The sequence below is a fragment of the Macaca mulatta genome, chromosome 8 (genome assembly GCF_049350105.2).
Source record: "Macaca mulatta isolate MMU2019108-1 chromosome 8, T2T-MMU8v2.0, whole genome shotgun sequence".
Classification (NCBI taxonomy): Eukaryota; Metazoa; Chordata; class Mammalia; order Primates; family Cercopithecidae; genus Macaca; species Macaca mulatta.
The window spans coordinates 128,791,678-128,813,565 of NC_133413.1; the positions used below are offsets into that span (position 1 = coordinate 128,791,678).

The 21,888-nt window shown below is 40.3% G+C and overlaps 1 protein-coding gene across 9 annotated transcripts in view; it reads right to left on the reverse strand.

Moving 5' to 3' along the window:
• The window catches only part of SAMD12 (sterile alpha motif domain containing 12), a 467,280-nt gene that overhangs the window by 232,085 nt on the left and 213,307 nt on the right, over window positions 1-21,888 (reverse strand). For all 9 annotated transcript variants that reach the window (XR_013396953.1, XM_077942866.1, XM_077942870.1 and 6 more), the window contains exon 4: window positions 543-683. Coding sequence is in view for 8 of the 9 variants with exons in the window: in XM_077942866.1 (XP_077798992.1) it covers window positions 543-683 (141 nt within the window). In the remaining variant the exon portion in view is untranslated. The remainder of the gene's footprint in view (window positions 1-542; window positions 684-21,888) is intronic.

Sequence of the window (21,888 nt, forward strand, 5' to 3'; positions counted from 1 at the left end):
ATAATACATTCACATATAGTTATACATATCTAAAATGTTTTTCTCCCAGTAACTAGTGAAAAGCAAAATAAAAATACAACAAAAACTCCACTTATATCACTGGTCATCATAACTATAGAATCACTCGAATTCTAAAGCACCCTCACAACTGGTGCAGGTGAAGATAGCTAGAGCTGGACTGTACAGTTGTGCAGGCTGCATACTATACAACTCTAGTGAGTGCAATCGTACCCCGATTGATGTGACTGGTATTCTTTGGGGTTGTGCAGTATACAATCCATACAACTGTATGTGACGACCTTGAAGTTAGCTCAGGTAATTCTGTTTGCTCATCCATTACTTATCTGTGCATCCTTTTCTCTAGAGAGCTATGAAAAATGTTTTCAAAGGGAAGTAATCTTTAAATCTGTGTACTATTTTCTAGGAAGGAAATTCTGCGAAGAAATAGAACAAATTCTCCCCGGCTTCCATCTGTCCTAATAGTAAGGTTTTCTTTCTTCCCATCTCCCCTTCCATCAACCCATCAGGAAGCAACAGGGTACCTTGTGTGAGTAACTGTAGATTTCTGACTTCTTCTCGCACCTTCAGCTGGAGCACCTGTTGTAAGATGTGCTGCCGGAGGTTCTCCTGGGCAATCCCCATTCGCTCAAGCTTTTTGTCAGTAAGTCTCAGCAGGGCTCGCCCTGCAAGGTTTTAAGAAATAAAAGGAAAAGCAAATGAACTACTTGCTGAAGAAAGATGTCCATTTTGGTCTTGACTAACCCTGCCATCACAGAAGTTTCTACCTAAACACAGACTTTTAGAATAAAAGTCCTCCATTATTATTGCTGACACAAATGGATTATCTGGGTGAAAAAAATATATACATATTTAAAAGAGAACCCTAACTTTTAATTGAACATTGGGAAACCCCACTGACTCACACATTCAGTTAGAATGTGTGACTCATACACTCAGTTAGATAAAATAGGAAAACCTTAACCTGGATATTTGGGTCACAAATTGCAGGTTTCCATAGAAACAATGCTCTTCATCGGGGGATGGATTCTCAGGCTGGCCCACAGGAGCCCAAGTCACTGACAACTCACTTACAACCCAGCTGAAGAACTGGATGCTCTAACAGTGGTACATATATTAACTCTAGTAATGTGTAACACAGGGTATAATAACATTTCTGTGAAACATGCATTTAGAGTCCAGTTTTAATCTGCAGGCAATTGACACTCCTGCTGTACCCCTGATGGGCTGGAGGTTCCATCTCTAGCTGGTGGGAGCTATGCCTTAATCCCAATTACTGGCCTAATGCAAGGGTTCTAGCAGGGCTGAGAGGGAGAAGAGCAGGGTAAAAGAGTATCCAAAGAGTTGAAAAACAAGGCACCTCAAGGTGTGAATGCCTACAATGTGCAGACACCCTGGGCTATGGTCAGCTGGCATGGCCTCTCTTCAATCTTTCTTTCCCTGTATACTTCTCTTCCTACTGTGATTTCCATCAAATTCTCCTCCACTCTGTGCTTGCCCTAAAATAAGTATATTTCCATTTTGAGGGTTTACTGCAAGAAATAAAGAGTGATCATTGCTAAATGCCCATAGCACCACCTCTACTCTTCTCCAACATTCTTACTCATCACATCTGCAGATCTTTTCTCATTTCTACAGATGAAGAAGAGATAGAGTCAACTACATGTGATGAATGATGTCTTCAGGTATATTATCATATACATCTCACGAGGAGACAGGTGAATGGAGAAAACCAGTTAGCAGCAGTTTGTGTTGTTTATGCTTCTAGTTTCCTTCCTTTTAACCTTTGCTAAGTGCATCAGTCAGGATAAGTTAGTTTATATGCTGTTGTAAAAACAATTCCAACATATCAGTGGCTACAACAAACTTTACTTCCAGTTTATTCTGCATGCCAAACTACAAGTCTACCCATCTTGAACACTGCTGATCAATGTAACAAGAGGGAGGAGAGAAGGTTCTAGAAGATCTTCATGCTATCAATGAAATGCTCAGCTTAGAGTCATTTATATATCATTGGCCAGAACTAGTTGCATGAACATTTCCACCCACAAAAGGGCCACTAGTTGTACTCCCAACATGTGCCCAAAAGTGAGATGCTTAATAAGCAGCACTAGTGAGAATTATGCTAATATAGATGTGGCCCTGGACAAAAGGCTAGACAGAAAGTGAGTTCTTCGACGTGTGCATGTTTGCAGTGGTTGGGGGTGGAGGTCTGAAGCTTCAGTGGAACCTGCATTTGTGAGAGGAATCCTACATAACTACAGCTCAGGCTTGGCAACACCAGGCAGATGGTGGTGGTCATGAGAAAAGGAAGGAAAGGACAAAATTGGACTCCAGTAATTTCCATTGCATTCTGTGGCTGGTGGATTAATGGGCCCCTAAAGATGTCCTTGTTCTTATCTCTGGAACCTGTTAATTTCTTACCTTACATGACAAAAGGGACTTTGCAAATGTGATTAAGGTAAGGAGGATCTTGAGATGGGAGAGTACCTTCATTATCCAGGTGAGTCCAATCTAATCACAAGGGTCCTTAGAAGTGAAAGAGGGAGATGGGAGAGCCAGAGAAAGATGTGACAATGGAAGCAGAGGTCAAAGTGAAGTGGCCAAGAGCCAAGGAATTCAGGCAGCCTCTAAAAGCTGGAAAAGGCAAGGAAATGAGTTATCTCCCACACCCTCTGGAAAACAGCTCCACTAACATGCTGAGTTTAGCCTTATGAGACCCATTTTTGGACTTCTGATCCCTGTAAGTGTAAGACAATAAATTTGTGTTGTTTTAAGCCATGGGAGTTTGTGATAATCTGTTATAGCAGCAGTTGGCCTTGTGACTGGAATTTACATGTTTTTAAGAAGTCAAACAGATGGCTTTAGATTTCCTTTCCTTTCCCCATTTCTGGTTGCTGGCACACACAAAGGTAAAAAGCAGAGGAGTGCTAAGGAGAGGTGAGCCTGAGTGCCGGGCTTCCAGGACAGCCCTGCAGTCCAATGCTGTGCTCACTGTCAGACCTTAGTCCAGAAGTTTCACTCAGAAAACAAAGAATAGGGCTTAAATATCATTTATATGGATAATTGGCCTCCAAATAACAGACATCTACATCTTTATACATGTCATAAACTTACAAATACTGCATAAAACACTCCCTGAAGCTCTGATGATCTTAATCCTTCCCAACATAAAAATGTAGATCACCCTCCCTCATTTCTGTTCCCAATTATTTGGGCTGTGGTTTCGCAAGCTGTGGCATTTCCTAGCAAGAGCTGCCGAGGCACTGATAAGACACGCGGCTGCTTTTGTCTTAAGCTGGCTGGGCCATCGTTAGAACACAGTGTTAAGGCATCAGAGGCAGGGTTTTATTCCAGCGCATACAGCTCAACTTTCCTTTGTTTGATGCCTTCCTGTAAACCTGTAGTCCCAGCCTTTTCATAAATGCATCTGATTGGTCAAAGTAAAGATACATAGCCCTACTAGAATGTTATTTCTACTTTGGTGGGTTAATTGCATTGGGTTTAAATATACGAGTCAGAAAATTCTGTCAGTTATAGAAGTCTATTCATTTTCTGACTGTGTGATACAAACAATCATGCTTATGAACATTTCACATATTAAATGTCCAACTGTTCAAATTATTTAATCCAAATCCTGAGAATTATTTCTACTCTGTTGGAAGAGAAATTGAGAAGTTAAAGAATATCTAAAACATGAGCGCTCGTCCTAATTTTCCCCACTCTACATTCAGTCGTGCTTTATCTTCCTTGGTAGGATAATGAAAGGGTTAGTTTTCAAGAAAGATTAAGGATAAAATTTCTTTTAAAATTTCCTGATAGAATCACTTCTAGAGAAGAGCATGATCTGTACACCAAAAATCTTATTAACAAAATCTGATTCATGGTCTTCTTTGGATGGTTTCTATGGATTGATGGTTCTGGAAAATTTCTGTAATAATTAAATTATTTCTAGGAGTAAATATCCCATCAATCTCCTAGTCCACCACCTCCTGATGAATACAAAATAAACAAATGTCCAAATAAGTGAGGTACTATTTTGATGAGGTATCAAGAAAGTGGTAAGTAAGCAATCATCAAATTATTTTATCATTTATGTTAATTTTTGTTGTTTATCATAAAATTCAATTGTTAGTTCAACAAACACTTATTGAGCACTCACTATGCCTCTGTTACTTTGTGACTCCCCCTGGATACAGCGATGAACACAGCAGACAGAGTCACTTTTGAAGCCTTCAGGCTGACAAGGAAGGTAACTCATGGCAAACGTCTATGAGTATGTGATGAATGCTAAGAAATGCTAGGACTGAAGGAGGAAGCAAGAGTTAGACAAAACCTACTGATAGAGCAAATATATATATATATATATATTTTTTTTTTTTTTTTTTTTTGAGACTGAGTGGCTCTGTCGCCCAGGCTGGAGTGCAGTGGCCGGATCTCAGCTCACTGCAAGCTCCGCCTCCCGGGTTCCCGCCATTCTCCTGCCTCAGCCTCCGGAGTAGCTGGGACCACAGGCACCCGCCACCTTGCCCGGCTAGTTTTTTGTATTTTTTAGTAGAGACGGGGTTTCACCGTGTTAGCCAGGATGGTCTCGATCTCCTGACCTTGTGATCCGCCCATCTCAGCCTCCCAAAGTGCTGGGATTACAGGCTTGAGCCACCGCGCCCGGCATATATTTTTTAAAGTTGCCACATGAATGAAGAGGGGGGCTGCCATTGTAGACAGACAACACAGGAGTACCGTCCCAACTTGAACATTCCCTGCCTCTGCTCACAGGGGTCTCTTGGTCACCTTGCTCTGCAGTCCTCTGACAATACAGAGAAGGGCCAAGGAGTGAAAAATCAACTCAATCTCAAACAAGAAGCACCAACTGAATTGCCTGATACAATCAAACTTGTTATAACAGTAATTAGGTGACTTGGGCTGGTGGGCCCTTTACCAACTCACAGACCCTTGGGGTTAGAAGAAGCTTAAAGTTTTTCACTTGCTCTTACTCCCCGCTTTTTACTCTTTTCCTTTAACAAGTATTTATTGATCACCATTACGTGCCTGCCACTATTCGGGGTGCTGTGGATATGGAGATGAGTAGTGTCTTCTGCCTGCAGGGAGCTCACCATTTAGCGTAGGAGGAAGGTGACATACAAATAAACCGACTAGATTTAGATCTAGAGATAGATGTATGATCCCAGATAGTCGTAAGTGCTCTGAAGAGAAAGCAGAATGAAGGGGCAGACAGGGACCCCTATTAAAAATATGGGGCTATCGTAGTTGGGGTGGTTAGGATAGGAAAGGTCTCTCTGAAGGGATGAGGCTGGAACCAGAAAGGAGAATGAGGGAATAGAAGTGTCAACGCAAGTAGAGGAATGACAGGGAGACTAGTGTCACTAGGGCAGAGCAGGTGAGATAAGAGAATGGTCAGAAATGAGGTCTCAGAGAAGACAGGGTCAGATCAAACAGGGCCTCGGAAGCCCTGGAGAGGACTCTGGATTTTATTCTTCTGAATATGAAAAGTTCTGAGCAAGGGTAACTTGGGCATGATATCAGGTATTAAAAAGAATCCCTCTGGTCACTATGTGGAGAATGGATTCGGGGCAGAGGCATGTGTAGGAGCAAGGAGGAGTCTGTGGACTACCAAAATGATCTAAACAGGAGGTAACAATGTCTTTGTACTGGGGTGGTGGGGAAGAAGTAATAAGAAATAGTAAATTCTGGATATATTTTTAACAGCTTTACAATGCCCAGAAGTGGGGTCTGAGGGAAAGACAGACATCAGAGATGACTCACATTTTCAACCTGAGCCACCAATGTCTGGGGGCACCATTTCCGAGCAAGAATTGAGTCACTGCTCAAGAGAGGATGCATTGGAAGGAGGAAATCCTGGCAGTATTACTGCTATTTTTTTCTTTAGAGAGCACTTGGGATATGGAGAAGAATAAACACGACAGTATTAAACAAAGAAAAACAATTAAAATATTCTTCTTTTCTTGAATGCTCTTATTCCTTCAATACTCTCCTCGAACCCCAAAGCTCTGAGTTGACTGGGGGTAACGTAAGCATAGGCATATCCTGGCGGAACTTAACAGAGGGACCTCTTACAACCCAGCTCTGTATTGTTTAACCTTATTAGGTGCCCTCAGAGCTAAAAACATTCCCCAGAACTCCTTGTAGAGGCTTGGGCCAGGGAATATTCAGTGAGGATGTTCCCGCAGCAGGAACATGGTACTCTGCTAGCAATCTTGGAAAATTAGAGTTTTGCTGCAATTGGAAGCTTGAGCATACATAGAAAAACATGACTGTGTGTGTTCCACTAGAATGCCAGCAACACAAGAGCAAGTGTGACAGTTATTTTTGTAAGCCAGCTTGACTTGGTTATGAAGTACCCAGGTACTTAGTCAAACATTATTCTGGGTGTTTGGGGATCGGATTAACATTTCAGTTGGTGAAGTGGATAATGCAGGCTGCCCTCCATAATGTGGGTGGGCCTCATCTAAGCAGTTGAAGGCCTGAGTAGAACAAAATGCTGACCCTTCCTAGACGAAGAGAGAATTCTCCTGCCTGATGGTCTTTGCACTGGGACGTTGGTTCTTAATTTTATAGCAGCCTGCCAGCCTTTGGACTCAAACTAGGATGTTAGCTCTTCCTGGTTCTACAGCAGCTTCTGGCCTTTCAACTCCAACTGGGACACTGGTTCTGCAGATTCTGGATTTGCCAGCCTCCATAATTAAATAGGCCAATTTCTTAAATAAATCTCCTGCTGTAGATACATGTATATGTATATATGTGTATACATATGCTCATACTGTGTATATACCCTCTTGGTTTTCTCTGGAGAACCCTATCATTCTGAGGGGGGTCTCTCCTGTCAGGTGCCCTGCTACCCCCGGGATTCCCTAGTGCTGCCTGTGTGCTGGCATACAGTAGTGCTCATAAGTATTTATTGAGTACATATCCTTAGTGCTGTTAAATTAACATAAAGGTTATCTTCTTTACCACTTGATGCTCTCAAGACTATTAAATTACTTATATCAGAAAAGATGTAAAAGACTTGATTAGAAGCTGTCTGGTAAAACAACAAGAAACTGAACAAATAGAGGGAAGATGCTCCATTTTGTTGTGGTGACCACAGAAACACATACATGCCAATTGAAAGCAATAGAGAACAGGAGACTAAATGAGGCCTAAAGAAAGACGAGAGCCTTTTTCTATTTTTGAACACACACCAACTGAGACTACAAACCCTTGCTGAGCAGATGAGCAGCAAGGAAAGGTGAGGGATAATTGAGTCACAGCGCAGTGTATTCATTTCCTATGGTTGCCATAACAAACTATCACAAACACAGGCACTTTAAACAATAGAAATCTAGTCCTCAGAGTTCTGGAAGTCAGTTCAGCATCTGTTCCATTGGGCTAACATCAATGTGTCGGAAGGGCCCACACTCCTGTAGGGCACAATACATTCTCTGATATGCCTGTTTCTGCCAGCTGCCAGCACCCCTTTGCACGTGGCCACAAATCTCTGCCTCCATTCTATCACCTTCTCCTCTTGTGTGTGTATAATCTCACTCTGCCTTTGTCTTACAAGGGCACTTGGGATTGGATTTGGGGCCCATCTGAATAACCGGGGATAATCTTCCCTTGTGAAGATCCTCAACTTAATACATCTGCAAAGACCCTTTGTCCTTGTAACATTTTCAGGTTTCAGGGATTAGGACCTGATGCTGTTGGGTGGATATTATTCAGCCTATCATAGCTGAAAGGGACATTTGAGTTTCTGACTACCGCACAGGATTCATTGTGCTCCACATGGAGAAGTGAGGCACAGAGAAAGTGTCCTTCCTGCCTAAGAAGATGAGGTAGAGACTTAGGTCTAGATCATGTCTCTGACTTTCAAGGCCAGCCTGGTCGCTGGTCTCTATTCCAGGTGCCCTTCATCTTCTGCTCAGAAAATTGCAACAGACAGCCTGGCACAACTTTTCAAGATAAATGACTGCATGTCATAAGACATGATTGGAAATGACAGGGGAAGGTGGAGGTGAGCCAAGAGTGGCTTCAGACCCTGTTCTATTGGGAAATCTCAGTGCCACTGCATGTGGTTGGGGGGGTGCCACTTTTCCCAGAATAGGATGAATTATAAGGCCTCTTTTCTGCCAGAAATAGATCACTGGACAGTTCCCCAAATAAATGGCCCTTTGTGCACTGGGTTAGCTCCCAAACTGCTCTCAGGTAAAGGCCTGGGTCATGCACTATGCAAATGCCTCTGGCTCCACCCCAGTCCTGGCTGGGCCAGGGTAACAGGCACGGGGCATACAAGCAGGGTCCCATAGACCAAATTGGTGTTTCTCCAATCATGCCATTACTCCAAAATTGGAATTTTGGGAACAAAGAAACAAAGAGGCAAAATCACGAAAGCATGGGATCACAGCTAAAAGGTGTAGATAAATGCCTAGGAAAGCACAATCTGAGTCTTAATTTACTCAACTCTACAATGGGGATGAAAACTACACTATCTCATAGAACGACCATGAGAGTCAAGTGAAATAATACATACACAGGACTTTTGCAACTTGGAACCACAATAACACAATTTGGATACTACTGTTCCTTGACTGGCCACCACCTCTTCTTACTCTTCCTCCTCCTCCTCCTCATAACTGTAATAATAATACCAAATGCCTATGGTGCAGTTACTCTGTTAAATACTATCCTAGTAGCTTTACATAGATTATCTCATTTTCAACAGTTTTCTAAAGGTACTATTATTATCTATTATTATTATCTATTATCTATTATTAAGAGCTATAAAACAGCTAAAGGCCTTATACCTACTAACCTGCAGTTCTGGGATACAAATATAGGCAGAAACCATGCTCTCAACCACCTCCCTAAACTGCCACCCAGAGATTCTTTACACAAACCTACGTGCTCCTCAAGGCCACTTCTTGCATAGGGAACAGAACTCATGAGCAAATGAGAGGCTGAGGGTCAGGAAAACGTCTTCATCTCTGAGGGCTTAAATGCAAGCTGTGGGAACATTGTCATGGCATCACTATGCACAAAGGCGTAATGGTTCACTTGGTGGAGAATGACAGGGAAATGATGGGTCTCTGAAAGCAGCCATCAAACAGATTCATAGACTGTTTGTATGCGTACCATGGACTGAACCTGCTCTACTCCTGGAAACTAGTAGACAAGGATAAACAAGATAATTTCCCTGCCAGAGGGACAAACATAGGTTCTTTGCAATCCCATAAGAGGGGCATTTAACTCATCTGGGGACCTTCAACAAAAACAAAAAATCAAGATGAAGGGCATTCAAGGCACAGGAAACAGCACAGGCAAAGACGGAGACCAAAGAAACAGAAGCTCTATATGGCTGTGTGTGAAACATGCAGCAAGGAGTTATTGCAGGGCTATACTTGCCATTTCATGCTTGGTGTTAGTCTCTTCCTTTATTTTTACCTTCCAAAGCTGCAGACGTGAGATACAAGTGATGATATTCCCAACAGTAAAACTAATTTGTAGAACTAATATTATACACACTTTATTTTTGCCTATACTACATCTCTGCTTATTCTGCTTATTCCTGATAAAAGCAGCTCTCTTTTGTCTTTTGAGAGCTGCTTTTTCTCACCCGGTGGGGTTTTTAACAGTTAAAAGCAATGTCCTTGTAGTACTTTTTACTTCTAAAATACTATATAATTTTCTTGCTTTTTATGTTTATCTTTGGATTCACTCCCACCCCTTCCCATAATGTAAGTAAGCTCCATGAAAGCAGGGCTTCCTTGAGGTTCTCAAGCATCTCGCAAGAGTCTTACTCAATGTAGGCAGCAAAAAGATACTTGTTAAATTATTCCTGGGTATGTGACCCAGACCAGAATGTATACATTTCTTTGCTGGGATCGTTATGGCCACTAAGAAGAAAATTCTTTCTTTCTTCAACTATGTCCCAAGGGACAATATAATGCTAGCCTTGCTGTTAATGGATGTCTTTACCACCCTATGGAGGAAATTTCCTAGAGAATTAAGCCAACAGAGAGACCAGAGCTGGGAAAGAGAAAAGTGGGGTGAGAGGAGAAAGGCAGAGAAAAAGAGAGAAAGAACATTATTTGGTTTCTCAAATACAGTCTGGCCTGAAGTCAGATACCCCTGCACTCTTGGTTATGTAAGTCAATATATGGCAGCGGATGGGGATAAGCTAGTTGAGCTCATTTGTACCACTTGCACCAAGAGAATCTTGACTTAAACATCCTAGTTTATGAGGGATTCTCAGTTAAGTTACAGTACTGCCATCCCTCTCCCCATTTCACAAAAGTCTATCATGGTATAAGTGGGTAAGAATGATATGAACTTATAGTAATTGGTTCTCAAAAAGTTAATCATCGGTAAATGTATTTTAGTTAGAATTTCTTACAAATTATTTGAAGTGTACCTTAATCTGACTGCATATTTACGTGTGCTTGATGCATCAGGGCAACCTCCTTATCAAATTATACCAGAGGTTATAAACTCAGATGCTCTTGTAAGGAAATATAATTGTGTAAAGAGAACTGCTCTAAGGGATGACTAAGAAAAGGTAGACTGAAGCCGGGTGCGGTGGCCTATGCCTGTAATTCTAGCACTTTGGGAGGCTGAGGCGGGCAGATCACCTGCGGTCAGGAGTTTGAGGCCAGTCTGGCCAATGTGGTGAAATCCTGTCTCTACTAAAAATATAAAAAAAGAAAAAAGAAAAAAAATAGCCAGACATGGTGGTACACAACTGTAGTTCCAGCTACTGGGGAAGCTGAGGCAGGAGAATCACTTGAACCCGGGAGGAGGAGGTAATAGTGAGCTGAGATCATGCCACTGCACTCTAACCTGGGTGACAGAGCAAGACTCCAACTCAAAAAAGAAAAAAAAAATAGAAAAGATAGACGGTAGTGGACTGGACAATTTTTTTCCCCTAAAATGGGCAATTCCAATCCATTCTTGCTATGCTAGAACACAAGCTAAGTATTGCTACTTCTTTTAAGTTAGGTACAAGTGAAAATCCAGAAGTTCTATGAAATCTTCCAATTTAAAATTGGCTAATTTTTTCCATACTATGAGAGCCAAACAAATTACGTATATATGGGTCATAGTTGGCTTACAAGTTGCTATTTCAAATTTAACTTTTTTTTTTTTGAGACAGAGTCTCACTCTGTCACCCAGGCTGGAGTGCAGTGGCACAATCTCAGCTCACTGCAAGCTCTGCCTTCTGGGTTCATGCCATTCTCCTGCCTCAGCCTCCCGAGTAGCTGGGACAATGGGTGCCCGCCACCACGCCCAGATAATTTTTTTTTAAATTTTTTAGTAGAGACAGGGTTTCACCGTGTTAGCCAGGATGGTCTCCATCTCCTGACCTCATGATCTGCCTGCCTTGGCCTCCCAAAGTGCTGGGATTACAGGCATGAGCCACCGTGCCTGGCCCAAATTTAACTTTTAACCCTCCTTCTTCCATGTCCCTCCAACTTTCAGTGCAAAGGAATTCAGGCAGCCTTGTTCGCAGGGTTTTGACTGACTTTAGGAATGGACTCCAAGTTCTGTGATTCCATTCTGTGCAGCCTATTCTAAATCAATAGCCAACCAACACCAAGACTGAGCTAGCCCTTCATTTTTCATAACCTAGAGATGCATTGCAAATCCAGCTTCTTAAGTAACCCCCATCCCAAAGTCTGATTTCCTGAAGGTGACTACGAATCACCCAATACCAGAGCTAGCGAGGATTCAAAGGTCAGCCAACACATTGCCTCATTTCCTGGCAAGAATACACACAAAACCTTCCAAGACCAATAAGTCTCCTCTCACTTCTACCTGAGAGCACAGCCCACCGTCAAGCCTGGTCACTCACTTGGTTACATTTAGATGATTAGCAGTTAATTGAAGGCCCCTTCTCTAGGCCAAGGAAGAGAAGGGTTAATGGAAATTTGCACTGCGGTTACTGTAATTTACCGTACTGATGGGAACTGTATATTGATTTTTTTTTTTACCTGTCTTGGGTAAAAAGACTATTTTAGACAATCTATTATTTTGACTGAATATATTCAGGTGCTGATGTTAATAGGAGAAAATTGGAATAACATTAATTCCCACCTGAAATATAAATTCAGAAAGAAATATATTATAGTGCTTTTCAAACAGAAAATGTGACCCTGCATTGCTTTTAGCTCTCCAAGAAGGAATACACAGCTCACAAACAGTAAGTTAAAGGTTAAATATTCTACAGTGTTTGTTAGTACATGTAATTACCACATCCCATCCAAAAATTAATTTTTAAAAACCCTAAAACATTTTGTTTGGGAATTTTGTCTTAGTCCCTGGGAAGACTCAGTAATTACTTGCCTTGTACCTCCGAGCAGATTTTTTCAAGCAAGGAAGTCTAGTACCAACATAATAGAGACTATAAGGGAAGATTTATGATAAAATAAACAACCTTCAAGGTCTTTTCTGTTTTTGATAGGTAGAGCAAACCTCTTGGTACTTTTATTTGTCAGCATTTGTACACACTGGTTTGGGATTCTCTATTAAGTGTCACTAGGTGGTGAGAAACCCACTGGGCATGTGGTATCTTTTAAAATTAATTGCCAAGAAGCATGTAAAGTATCTATTAACAAGCATCTTCTTGCCCCTCAATATTCTACTTCGTGGTCATAACAACCAAACACATAAGCATACTGTTCACATGCCAAAGAGAACAGGCACTGGGGCATGCTGGTTCCTACATGTGAATTAATTTGAGCCAGTACATACAGCCAAAGTACTGCTCAAAAAAGTTTTAAGTCTACTTTGACATTCTTTTTCTAATACTGAGGGATTTGTATTTCCTTGAACTTTTAAATGATAAATGTTAAAAGTATCAGGGATTTCTTAGGTAGAAAAATTAACAAGTACTGTCACAGCTTCAGATATATTCAATAGAAGAGACGGTAACAGTACTCTTGCCTTCATGGAGCTTAAAAATTACCTGGAAATGTAAGACCAGCAGGCATTACACAGCTACAAAAACAGTAATGTGATAAAACTCTGTAGCCATGGCCATGAAGACCATGAGATAATTAGGAAAGTTCTGGGTTTTTTTTTTTTTTTTTTTTTTAAAAAAGAGGTCTTGGGTTTGGAGTTGAATGCCCAGGGCTGGATTAGCCAGTCATTAACTACGTGGTCATTGTTATGATAATTTACCTCTCTGGATTGCTTTTCTTCACTGGCAAAATGGAAATAATATGACACCCTCTCTCCCCATGTTGTGCTGAGTAACTACTCACAGCGGTAAGCACGATAAAAAGTACTGCCAGCCAGGCGCGATGGCTCACGCCTGTAATCCCAACACTTTGGGAGGTCGAGGTGGGCGGATCACGAGGTCAGGAGATCGAGACCATCCTGGCCAAAATGGTGAAACCCCGTCTCTACTAAAATACATGCAAAAAAATTAGCATGTATTTTTTTTGGTGGCACGCGTGGTGGTGCGTGCCTGTAGTCCCAGCTACTCGGGAGGCTGAGACAGGAGAATTGCTTGAACTTGGGAGGCAGAGCTCACTTGCGGTGAGCAGAGATTGCACCACTGCACTCCAGCCTGGCCACAGAGCAAGGCTGCATTCTCAAAAAAATAAAAAATAAAAAAAAAATAAAAAAATAAAAAAAAAATACCATCACTGTCTTCAGGAAGCAGACTAAAGAAAAGAGGTCACCCCAAGACCCTATAGAGAGTGGTATACCTCTCTCGAAAACTATGATAGGAGCACCCGAAAGGATGGGATACTGATGGTGACCCTGGGAAATCTTTCTAACAATAGAGGGGTAAAAAGAAAATGGAAATTCTATTTATTACATGCCAAATTTCAAAAGTCATCAACATGATATGCAAATAGACAAACTTTTCTGCTTCACTTTCTCTAGAACAGAGGATTATTGACATTTGGGGCTCACTCTCGACTTATGCTTGAAGGCCCAGGCCACTTAGAAGTCCTTCTTTCCCTTTTCATAATTCTATTATTACAGAACGTGTATATCAGACATGTAGAGTAATTCTCAAATTGAGCTGTCTCTTAAGAACTCCAAGATGCCACTAAAAATTTCATGTACTTAAAAAGAAAGTAAAAGCAATGTTCACTCAGGTTTTCTTTAGCCAACACCCTGAGGCCAGTGTTCAGGGACCAATATGTCATGTACGAGGTTCTCCCACATTAAAGAGTTTAAGTCATTGTTTTAGGTAACACTTTGTTTACTGTGGGTACCAATAAGTACATACTGTAATCAATAAGACTCTTCCTATTGATCATAAATAATAATAAAAATAGACCCAGAAAAAGTTAGAAAAAAAGAAAAAGTTGAAGAAAAAAGTGAGTTTTTTTTTGTATAATTTTCTCTTCTGATTTAGATTTGGTTATAAAATGCTTCAGTTCAGTGTCCATTCATTCTTCTTCCAGCAATAATGTGTTCAATAACTTATATTTTAAGGAAGGCTGAGGCAGGAGAATCGCTTCAACCCGGCCAATGAAGGTTGCAGTGAGTCGAGATGGTGCCACTGCACTCCAGCCTGGGCAACAGAATGAGAATCTGTCTCAATCAACCAATCAATCAATCAATAAAATGCCTATGATCATATAGGTAGCAAAGGACAGAAGAATTTTGGATTACAGTTTTTCCAAATCCAAAGCTTATCTTCTCCACCCCCTCTGCTCCCCGGTCTTTCTCTGCTTATATGAAGAGAACTTTTGGAAAGAAAGAGAATCTTTCCTTATCTTCTTATTTCGAGCCCTCATTAAAGTACCATCACTTCCACTTATACACAGTTCTAGAAAAACCGAACTTAACTGCTTGACAAAGTAGATCATGGGAATTGGGGGAGAAAGGTTGTGAAGAGAGAGTTGGATTAAAAATAAAATGAGGAAACTTTGGGAAGTGATAGACATGCTCATTACCTTGATTGTAGTAATCGTTTCACAGGTATATTCATAGGTCAAAACTCATCATACACTTTAAGTATGTGCAGTTTATTGTGTATCAGTTACACTTCAATAAAGGTGTGTGTGTGTGTGTGTGTGTGTGTGTGTGTGTGTGTGTTTTGAGACAGGGTCTCACTCTGTCATTCAGGCTGGATTACAGTGGCACAATCACAGCTCACTGCAGCCTTGACCTCCTGGTCTCAAGTGATTCTCCCACCTCAGCCTCCCGAGTAGCTGAGAATACAGGCACAGGCCACAACACCTGCTAATTTTTAAAGTTTTTAGTAGAGATGAGGTCTCACTATGTTGTCCAGGCTGGTCTCGAACTCCTGGCCTTAAGCAATCCTCCTGCTTCTACCTCCCAAAGTGTTGGGATTACAGGTGTGAGCCATCACACCGGGCCCAGTAAATTTTTCTTTCTTTCTTTTGTTTAATGAATGGCTGTGGAAGGCTGGAAAAGAATGCAAAAGTGTGAAAGACAAGAGAAAAGTAGAATTCTGATAACTTAGGCTGAATCAAACCACAATTCCCAACAATAATTAGTTCTAATGATTGGTATGGACTTCATGCACTGCCACTTAGGAACTCCCCAGCTGCTTGCTGCTGACAGCTGACAGTCCTTCTGGGAATTTCCCGGATCTAAGAAGAGCCACTTTGCTCAAGGTCATGCCTCTTTTTCTGCGAGTAGCCTGCATCCAACGACTGGTAGATGAGGGAGGCAGGAGGTATGAAGGTACCTGCCCCAGATACCTGGTTCCAACTCAGGATAACTTTGAAGGGCGATCTTAGCTTCAGAGCTCCCTATGGGGTTGGCAGAGGTCTCGTTGTGGCTGAATCATAGCCCAACTTCTTCTGCCCAGTCCTGCTTCCTTCATTTCCCTCACAAGTATTGAACATGAGGACACCACCCAACAAACTTCTGAAAGGTAGATTTCCTTCTCTGAGCCTGCTTCATGGGGAACCAAAGCTCTGGTAGGGTTTCACTGCGTCAAGGGGTACCCAATCAATTATCTGACACAAACATTCCATGTTGACTGTGATGGTTTTAAATCAGCCCAGGTGGCTTCACTGTACCCTTTAGCAGGCTTCTAGGTTACCTATCTCTATAGTTACTAGGTGTGTGTGAGAGGAATGAAAGACTTTGAATAGTGGCCTCTGCAATACATAATTAGAAAGATAAATCTGCTGCTAAAAATTCTGTGTGTATCATCTATTGATTTTATGTGTGCCTCATTTTCCATAAAACACTATGAGCACTGTATAATCACAGTGCATGATGTACTTGAGCATCATGTAAATCATAAATAAATACATATGTATGCATACGCGTGCATATATTTTCACACACACAAACATTTATGTATAATCTATTTTACAGAGGGCTTGTTCTATACCAGGCACTGTGATAAGTGCTCGACACGAATTATCCCATCAGATTCTCATAGGTAGGCACAATCACTTTCTTCTCACTTTTCAGATGAGCAAACAAAAGCACAGACGGGTTAAAGATCCTGATAAAGACTTCGCAGCCAAAAGAAGCGATACCTTGGGTCAAATCTAGGACCACCAGATTTCAAACCTTATACTTCTAATCACTATATGACACATAACATGATTTTAAGAAATTTTCTTACAAAAATGTGTGAATTGGACAAGAGAGTAACAAAAACAAAGTAATTCACTGATCTCTCATTTTGTAGATGGAGGTTGTGTGTAATGAGTTTCTGTAAATCAGGAGACACTTGGAAATATAAATAAGTCAAAGTTAGACAATAAAGTCACAGAGAATTGTATTGTTGTCCTCTGACCTTTGCAGAAACTACATTTTCTCAACAATTGAAGTGAGCTTGCTTTTTACAATTGAAATGTTTTCCTTTGCATGCAGAGTAATGGAGCATAGCAGGATACATGCCTTCAGCTACAACAATCTGTAAATCAACACACACTCCACCATGTTGTGACTGTGAGAACACATACCCTCACACGCCAGGAGACAGCCTTTGTCAAAAGAATGGCCAATTCCAATGAATACTGATCAGCCATTAAAAACAGAACTGAGATTGGAAAAAAAAAATCTTATAATTGGTAAATGTATTGCTATCATAACATCAACAGCTTGAATTCAATGAAAACTATATTGGTTAAATTAAGTCTTCCACATAAAGATGTCAAATGTTACAACTTCACTATTACAGTGAAGAATAGCTTCAAAATGTGCCTAAACTGAACAATTAGATGGCACTATCCTTAAAATGATGTTATAGAATTGTTAGGTCTAAAATCACAAATTTCTAATTGAATATCAAATTTTGTTTGGTTTGAGTTGTATTTTCCAGTGCCAAATCATCCCAGTACAAAGCATCCAGATCATTTTTGTATCTTGCCTCTAACGAAACGAAAATGTGTTTGCAGAAAATAGTCCTAGAGTTCTCCCTTATTCATAGAGTACTTTGAAAACTGAACATGGCTGAAAGTGTGAATTTATAACATTTCAGATTTTCTTTGATAGTAAAGCAATAGCCTTACTGGTTCCTTTTTGCCTCAGGTCCTACAGATTTCTGCATTGGATTGTGACAGATCTGGGCTTTATTTATTTTAGAGACAGGGTTTGGCTCTGTCACTCAGACTGGAGTGCAATCATAGCTCACCATAGCCTTGAACTCATAGGCTCAATTGATCCTCCTGCCTCTGCCTCTCAAGTAACTGGAACTACAGGTGTGTGCCACAAACTCCCTTCTTCTTCTTCCTTTTTATTTTTTATTTTTTATATAAACAGGGTCTCACTATGTTTCGCTGGCTGGTCTCGAACTTTGGCCTCAAGCAATCCTCTCACCTCTGCCTCCCAAAATGCTGGGATTACAGGTGTGAGCCACCGTGTCCAGCCAAGGGCTTCATGTAAAAGATCAAAACATTAAAAACTCATGAGGAGTTTTGAGATCTATGAGAACTCACTTTTAAAATGAGTAAAGTTATAGAATGCATTGCTGGGATTGCACACAAACACACACACAACCTTTTAAGATACTGGAGATTGCTCAAATATCTACTAAATATGCTTCTACAATTAACCTTGAGATTTTATTTTCAGAATGTCTTCTCATCACTTACAAATGTACCCACATAATTTTCAATCTAATTTTTAAGATGAAAGTGAGCCTTTCTTGAGGGAGATTTACATGTCCTTCATTTCTTCCTTATAAATTATATGTTAAGCTTAATATTCTGATTTACAGAGCTCAATTTCCTTGTCTTTCCATAAGAAAAAGGCATGTTTCCAAGGTTTGGTTCTAAACAATCCACTGCATTTAATTATGAAAACCTATTGAACTTAGGGAAGTTAGACGAGAAGAAAAAAATCACACACGACAAAAGGAAATAATTTGGTATTACAAAATCATTGAAATTAGAGATAGAAAAGACTTATTAGGTCATATATCAAAGAAAGTACATGCATTTGATACTCAGATTTAATATGCCAGAGAGGTTGGGTCACCGGAGGTACTTCTAAGCTTTTGATAAAGTACAGAAACTAAAAAAGAACATTTAAGGAGCAGAGCCCTTAATAAAAGGCAAGATCGAAATATGAGAGAGAAATACGTAAGATGCAAAGAAAAGGTAGATGCAGAAATAACACTGAAACATCTTGGAGAAAACACTGTTTCCAAGTTTTCTGCATAGAAATGTAAACATTGACAAAATGTCCAGGGACTGAGGCTTATAAGGGAACTGCTATAGCCAGAAAAGCCCCTTAGAGGGGTCAAAGGCTGAAGGCTGTTACTGTGTGGGTAACATCCCAACCTTTTATCTATGGAATGTCATTTAACCCTTAGAGATTTCTGGCCTTGTTTTTCTTCCAGTTAAGAGCAATGGGCAGTCATAAATATTCCCCTGTGTGTCTTGGGAGAAAGCAAGGGGAGAGATATGGCAGAAGGGGCTCTGGTCTGATAATGCAAAAGCATGAAAGAGCAGATGCTGGCATTTACTAAGATAATCAGAGCAGAATTACCCCTAAACATTAAGCATCTTCAGATTCTACCATATGACCTCTGATAACACAAATCCTTGGTAAGGATTTTGATCTTTTATTGTTTTTCTTTACACACACACACAAAAGTCTGATGCTAAAAACTAGTTGCTACATGTTGCCCAAAATAGCCAGAATACATAGTGAAGTTGGGTAAAAACTTGCTGATAAGCAATATCTAAAACTTACCCAAATCCCTGTCAAGAGTACCTACACAGCCTGCACTATGAATTGGGTACTAAGCTCTCGTGATTTATCACATATCTTCACACAAACAAGGCGTCACAAACATCTGTCTGTGTAGGGAATGCTGCATCTTCATGACAGCCTCCCAGTTCAGTTTCTTCAAATTCAAGAGTATTTCCTAATTTCAACCAGGTCACTGTTGCAACTGGGCTAATAAAAACAAAGATAAAGGAATAAAAATATGTCCTAACTTGCACAAATTGGGCTAATTCTCAGTGAAACGGGGGAATGAAGTCTGTTATACTTTTATAAATATTATGTATAGTCTGTGTGTGTGTGGTGTATTTTTTTTTTAATAAGAGGCAGTATGGCAGAGTGGGTAAGAGTAGGATTCAGGAATAAGAATCCCTGGATTTAAATTCTACCTGTTTCACTTATTAGCTTGGTAAATTGGAACAATATCTTAAGCTCCTTTATCCTTAGTTTCTAAAATAAAAAAATTATAGTAGTATTTCTTTAACAAGGTAGTCATGAAAATAAGGATTCAATTCGATGATCCATATACACTTAGAACTTGCCACACAGGAAGGCCCTAGTAAGAACTGCACTAAACTAAAAACAAAAACAAAACCAAACCCTAGTTTCTTAAAATAGATTGTGAATATCTGGAGAACACGACCTTACAGGGTCAACTTTAAAGAATGGGATTTGTCAGGTCTATCATGACATAATACAATGAAGTGCACCAGAGAAATAAATCAGAGGGAGAGGAAGCTCTGGCGAGGCAGAGAAACAACACTGTCATCCTTGTACAAAGAAGAGCGATTAACTTGAATCTAGATGGCCATAGAATTCTTGATGACAAAGATATTTCCATATCTTTGGAATAGAGACAATATATTGCCTTTTGTTTCCAGCAATATAGGTTTCAGTGTCACGTGTTTTGTTTGATAGATTTTTGGTACCTTTATTTTTTCTTGAGACAGGGTTTTGCTTTGTCCCCAGGCTGGAGTGCAGTGGTACGACTGATTCTGGCTCACTGCAGCCTCAACCTGCAGGGCACAAGCAGTGCTTCCATCTCAACCTCCCGAGTAGCTGGGACGACGGGCATGTGCCACAATGCCCAGCTAATTTTTAAAACTTTTTGTAGAGATGCAGTCTCACTACATTGCCTAGGCTGGTCTAGAACTCCTGGGCTCAAGCGATTATCTCACCTTAGCCTCCCAAAGTGCTAGGATTACATGCATGTGCCACTATGCCCAGCTGAGTTTTGATACTTATCTTGTTTGGTATTCTCTGAGTTTCTTGGATTTGTGCTTTGGTAACTGCAATAATTTTGCAAAATTCTTGGCCTCCTGAAGAAAGTTCAAATACTTTTTTGGTCTCATTCTTTCTTTTTTCCATCTGGAATTCCAATTACCCATATGCTAGATCATTTGATGTGATAAGTGGCTGAGATGGTCTGAGACAGTCCTGATTTCAAAGCACCTCGATTGTTTGTCTGAAAATTCGGTCATCATAGATTGAACCCACTTTTTCTTAATTGCCATTTGGAGTTTCTGTTATTAAAAAGTTTAAGTAGTGGCATACAAACATTAATGCCATGAGTTAACAAAGGAGTGTTATATATACAGATTTCATGGGCCAGAATTCTGACTAAGTGACTCTAGTGTGAGGCCTGAGAAAATGTATCTTTAACAAGCACCATAAATGAGGCTGAGAAAGGGTCATCTGGGGATTTTACTTAGAGAAATGTCAGCTCTACAAATCCATTATTTTTTTTTCTACTTGTAATACGTTTTGTATGTTTTTATTATTTTTAAGAGACAGGGTCTTGCCATGTGAGGCCAGGCCTGGTCTTGAACTCCTGGGCTCAAGTAATTCTCCTACCATAACCTCCCAAAGTGTTGGGGCTACAGGCATGAGTCACCATGCCCAGCCTACTAATGGTACCCTTATAAACTCTTCCTGAACCTGTACTTTTTTTCATTCATCTTAAAACTTTATTATTTAATTCATGAATGGATTATTCTTACAACTGCACCAGAATGGCTAAAATTAAAAACACTGACAATCCCAAGTGTTGGCAAGGATGTAGAGAAACTGGAACTATCCTACACTACTGGTCAAAGTATAAACTGAAATAATCTCTTTTGAAAACTCTGGAGTATCTATTAAGTTAAATATACACAAGACCTGACAATTCCATTTCTAAAATGAGTGCTCATTTTCACCAAAAGTCATGTACAAGAAAGTTCATGACAGCTTTACTGGAAATAATCCAATGTCCCTCAGCAATAGAATGGAGAAATTAAAATATAATTACACAATGGAATATGGTTCAACAATGAACAACAAAAACTACAGCTATACTCAACACTGATAAATCTGACAGACGAAATGTTGAGTAAAAAAAAACAGGTATAAAAAAGTTAATAAAAAAGCAAAAGTGATCTACAGTGGCAGAGGTTAGAACAGTGGTTACCTTGGAAGACGTCAACTGGGAGGATGCACAAGGGAGCCACTAGGGTTCTAGAAATACTCTTATGTCTTGATCTGAGTAAGGTTTACATAAGTGTATGCACATCTGTAAAAATTTATTGAGCTGCACCTAAGATTTGTATACTTTACTATTTATAAGTTATACCAGGAAACAAAGAAAGAAAAGGAAGGGAGGGAGAGAGAAAGGAGGGAGAAAAATAG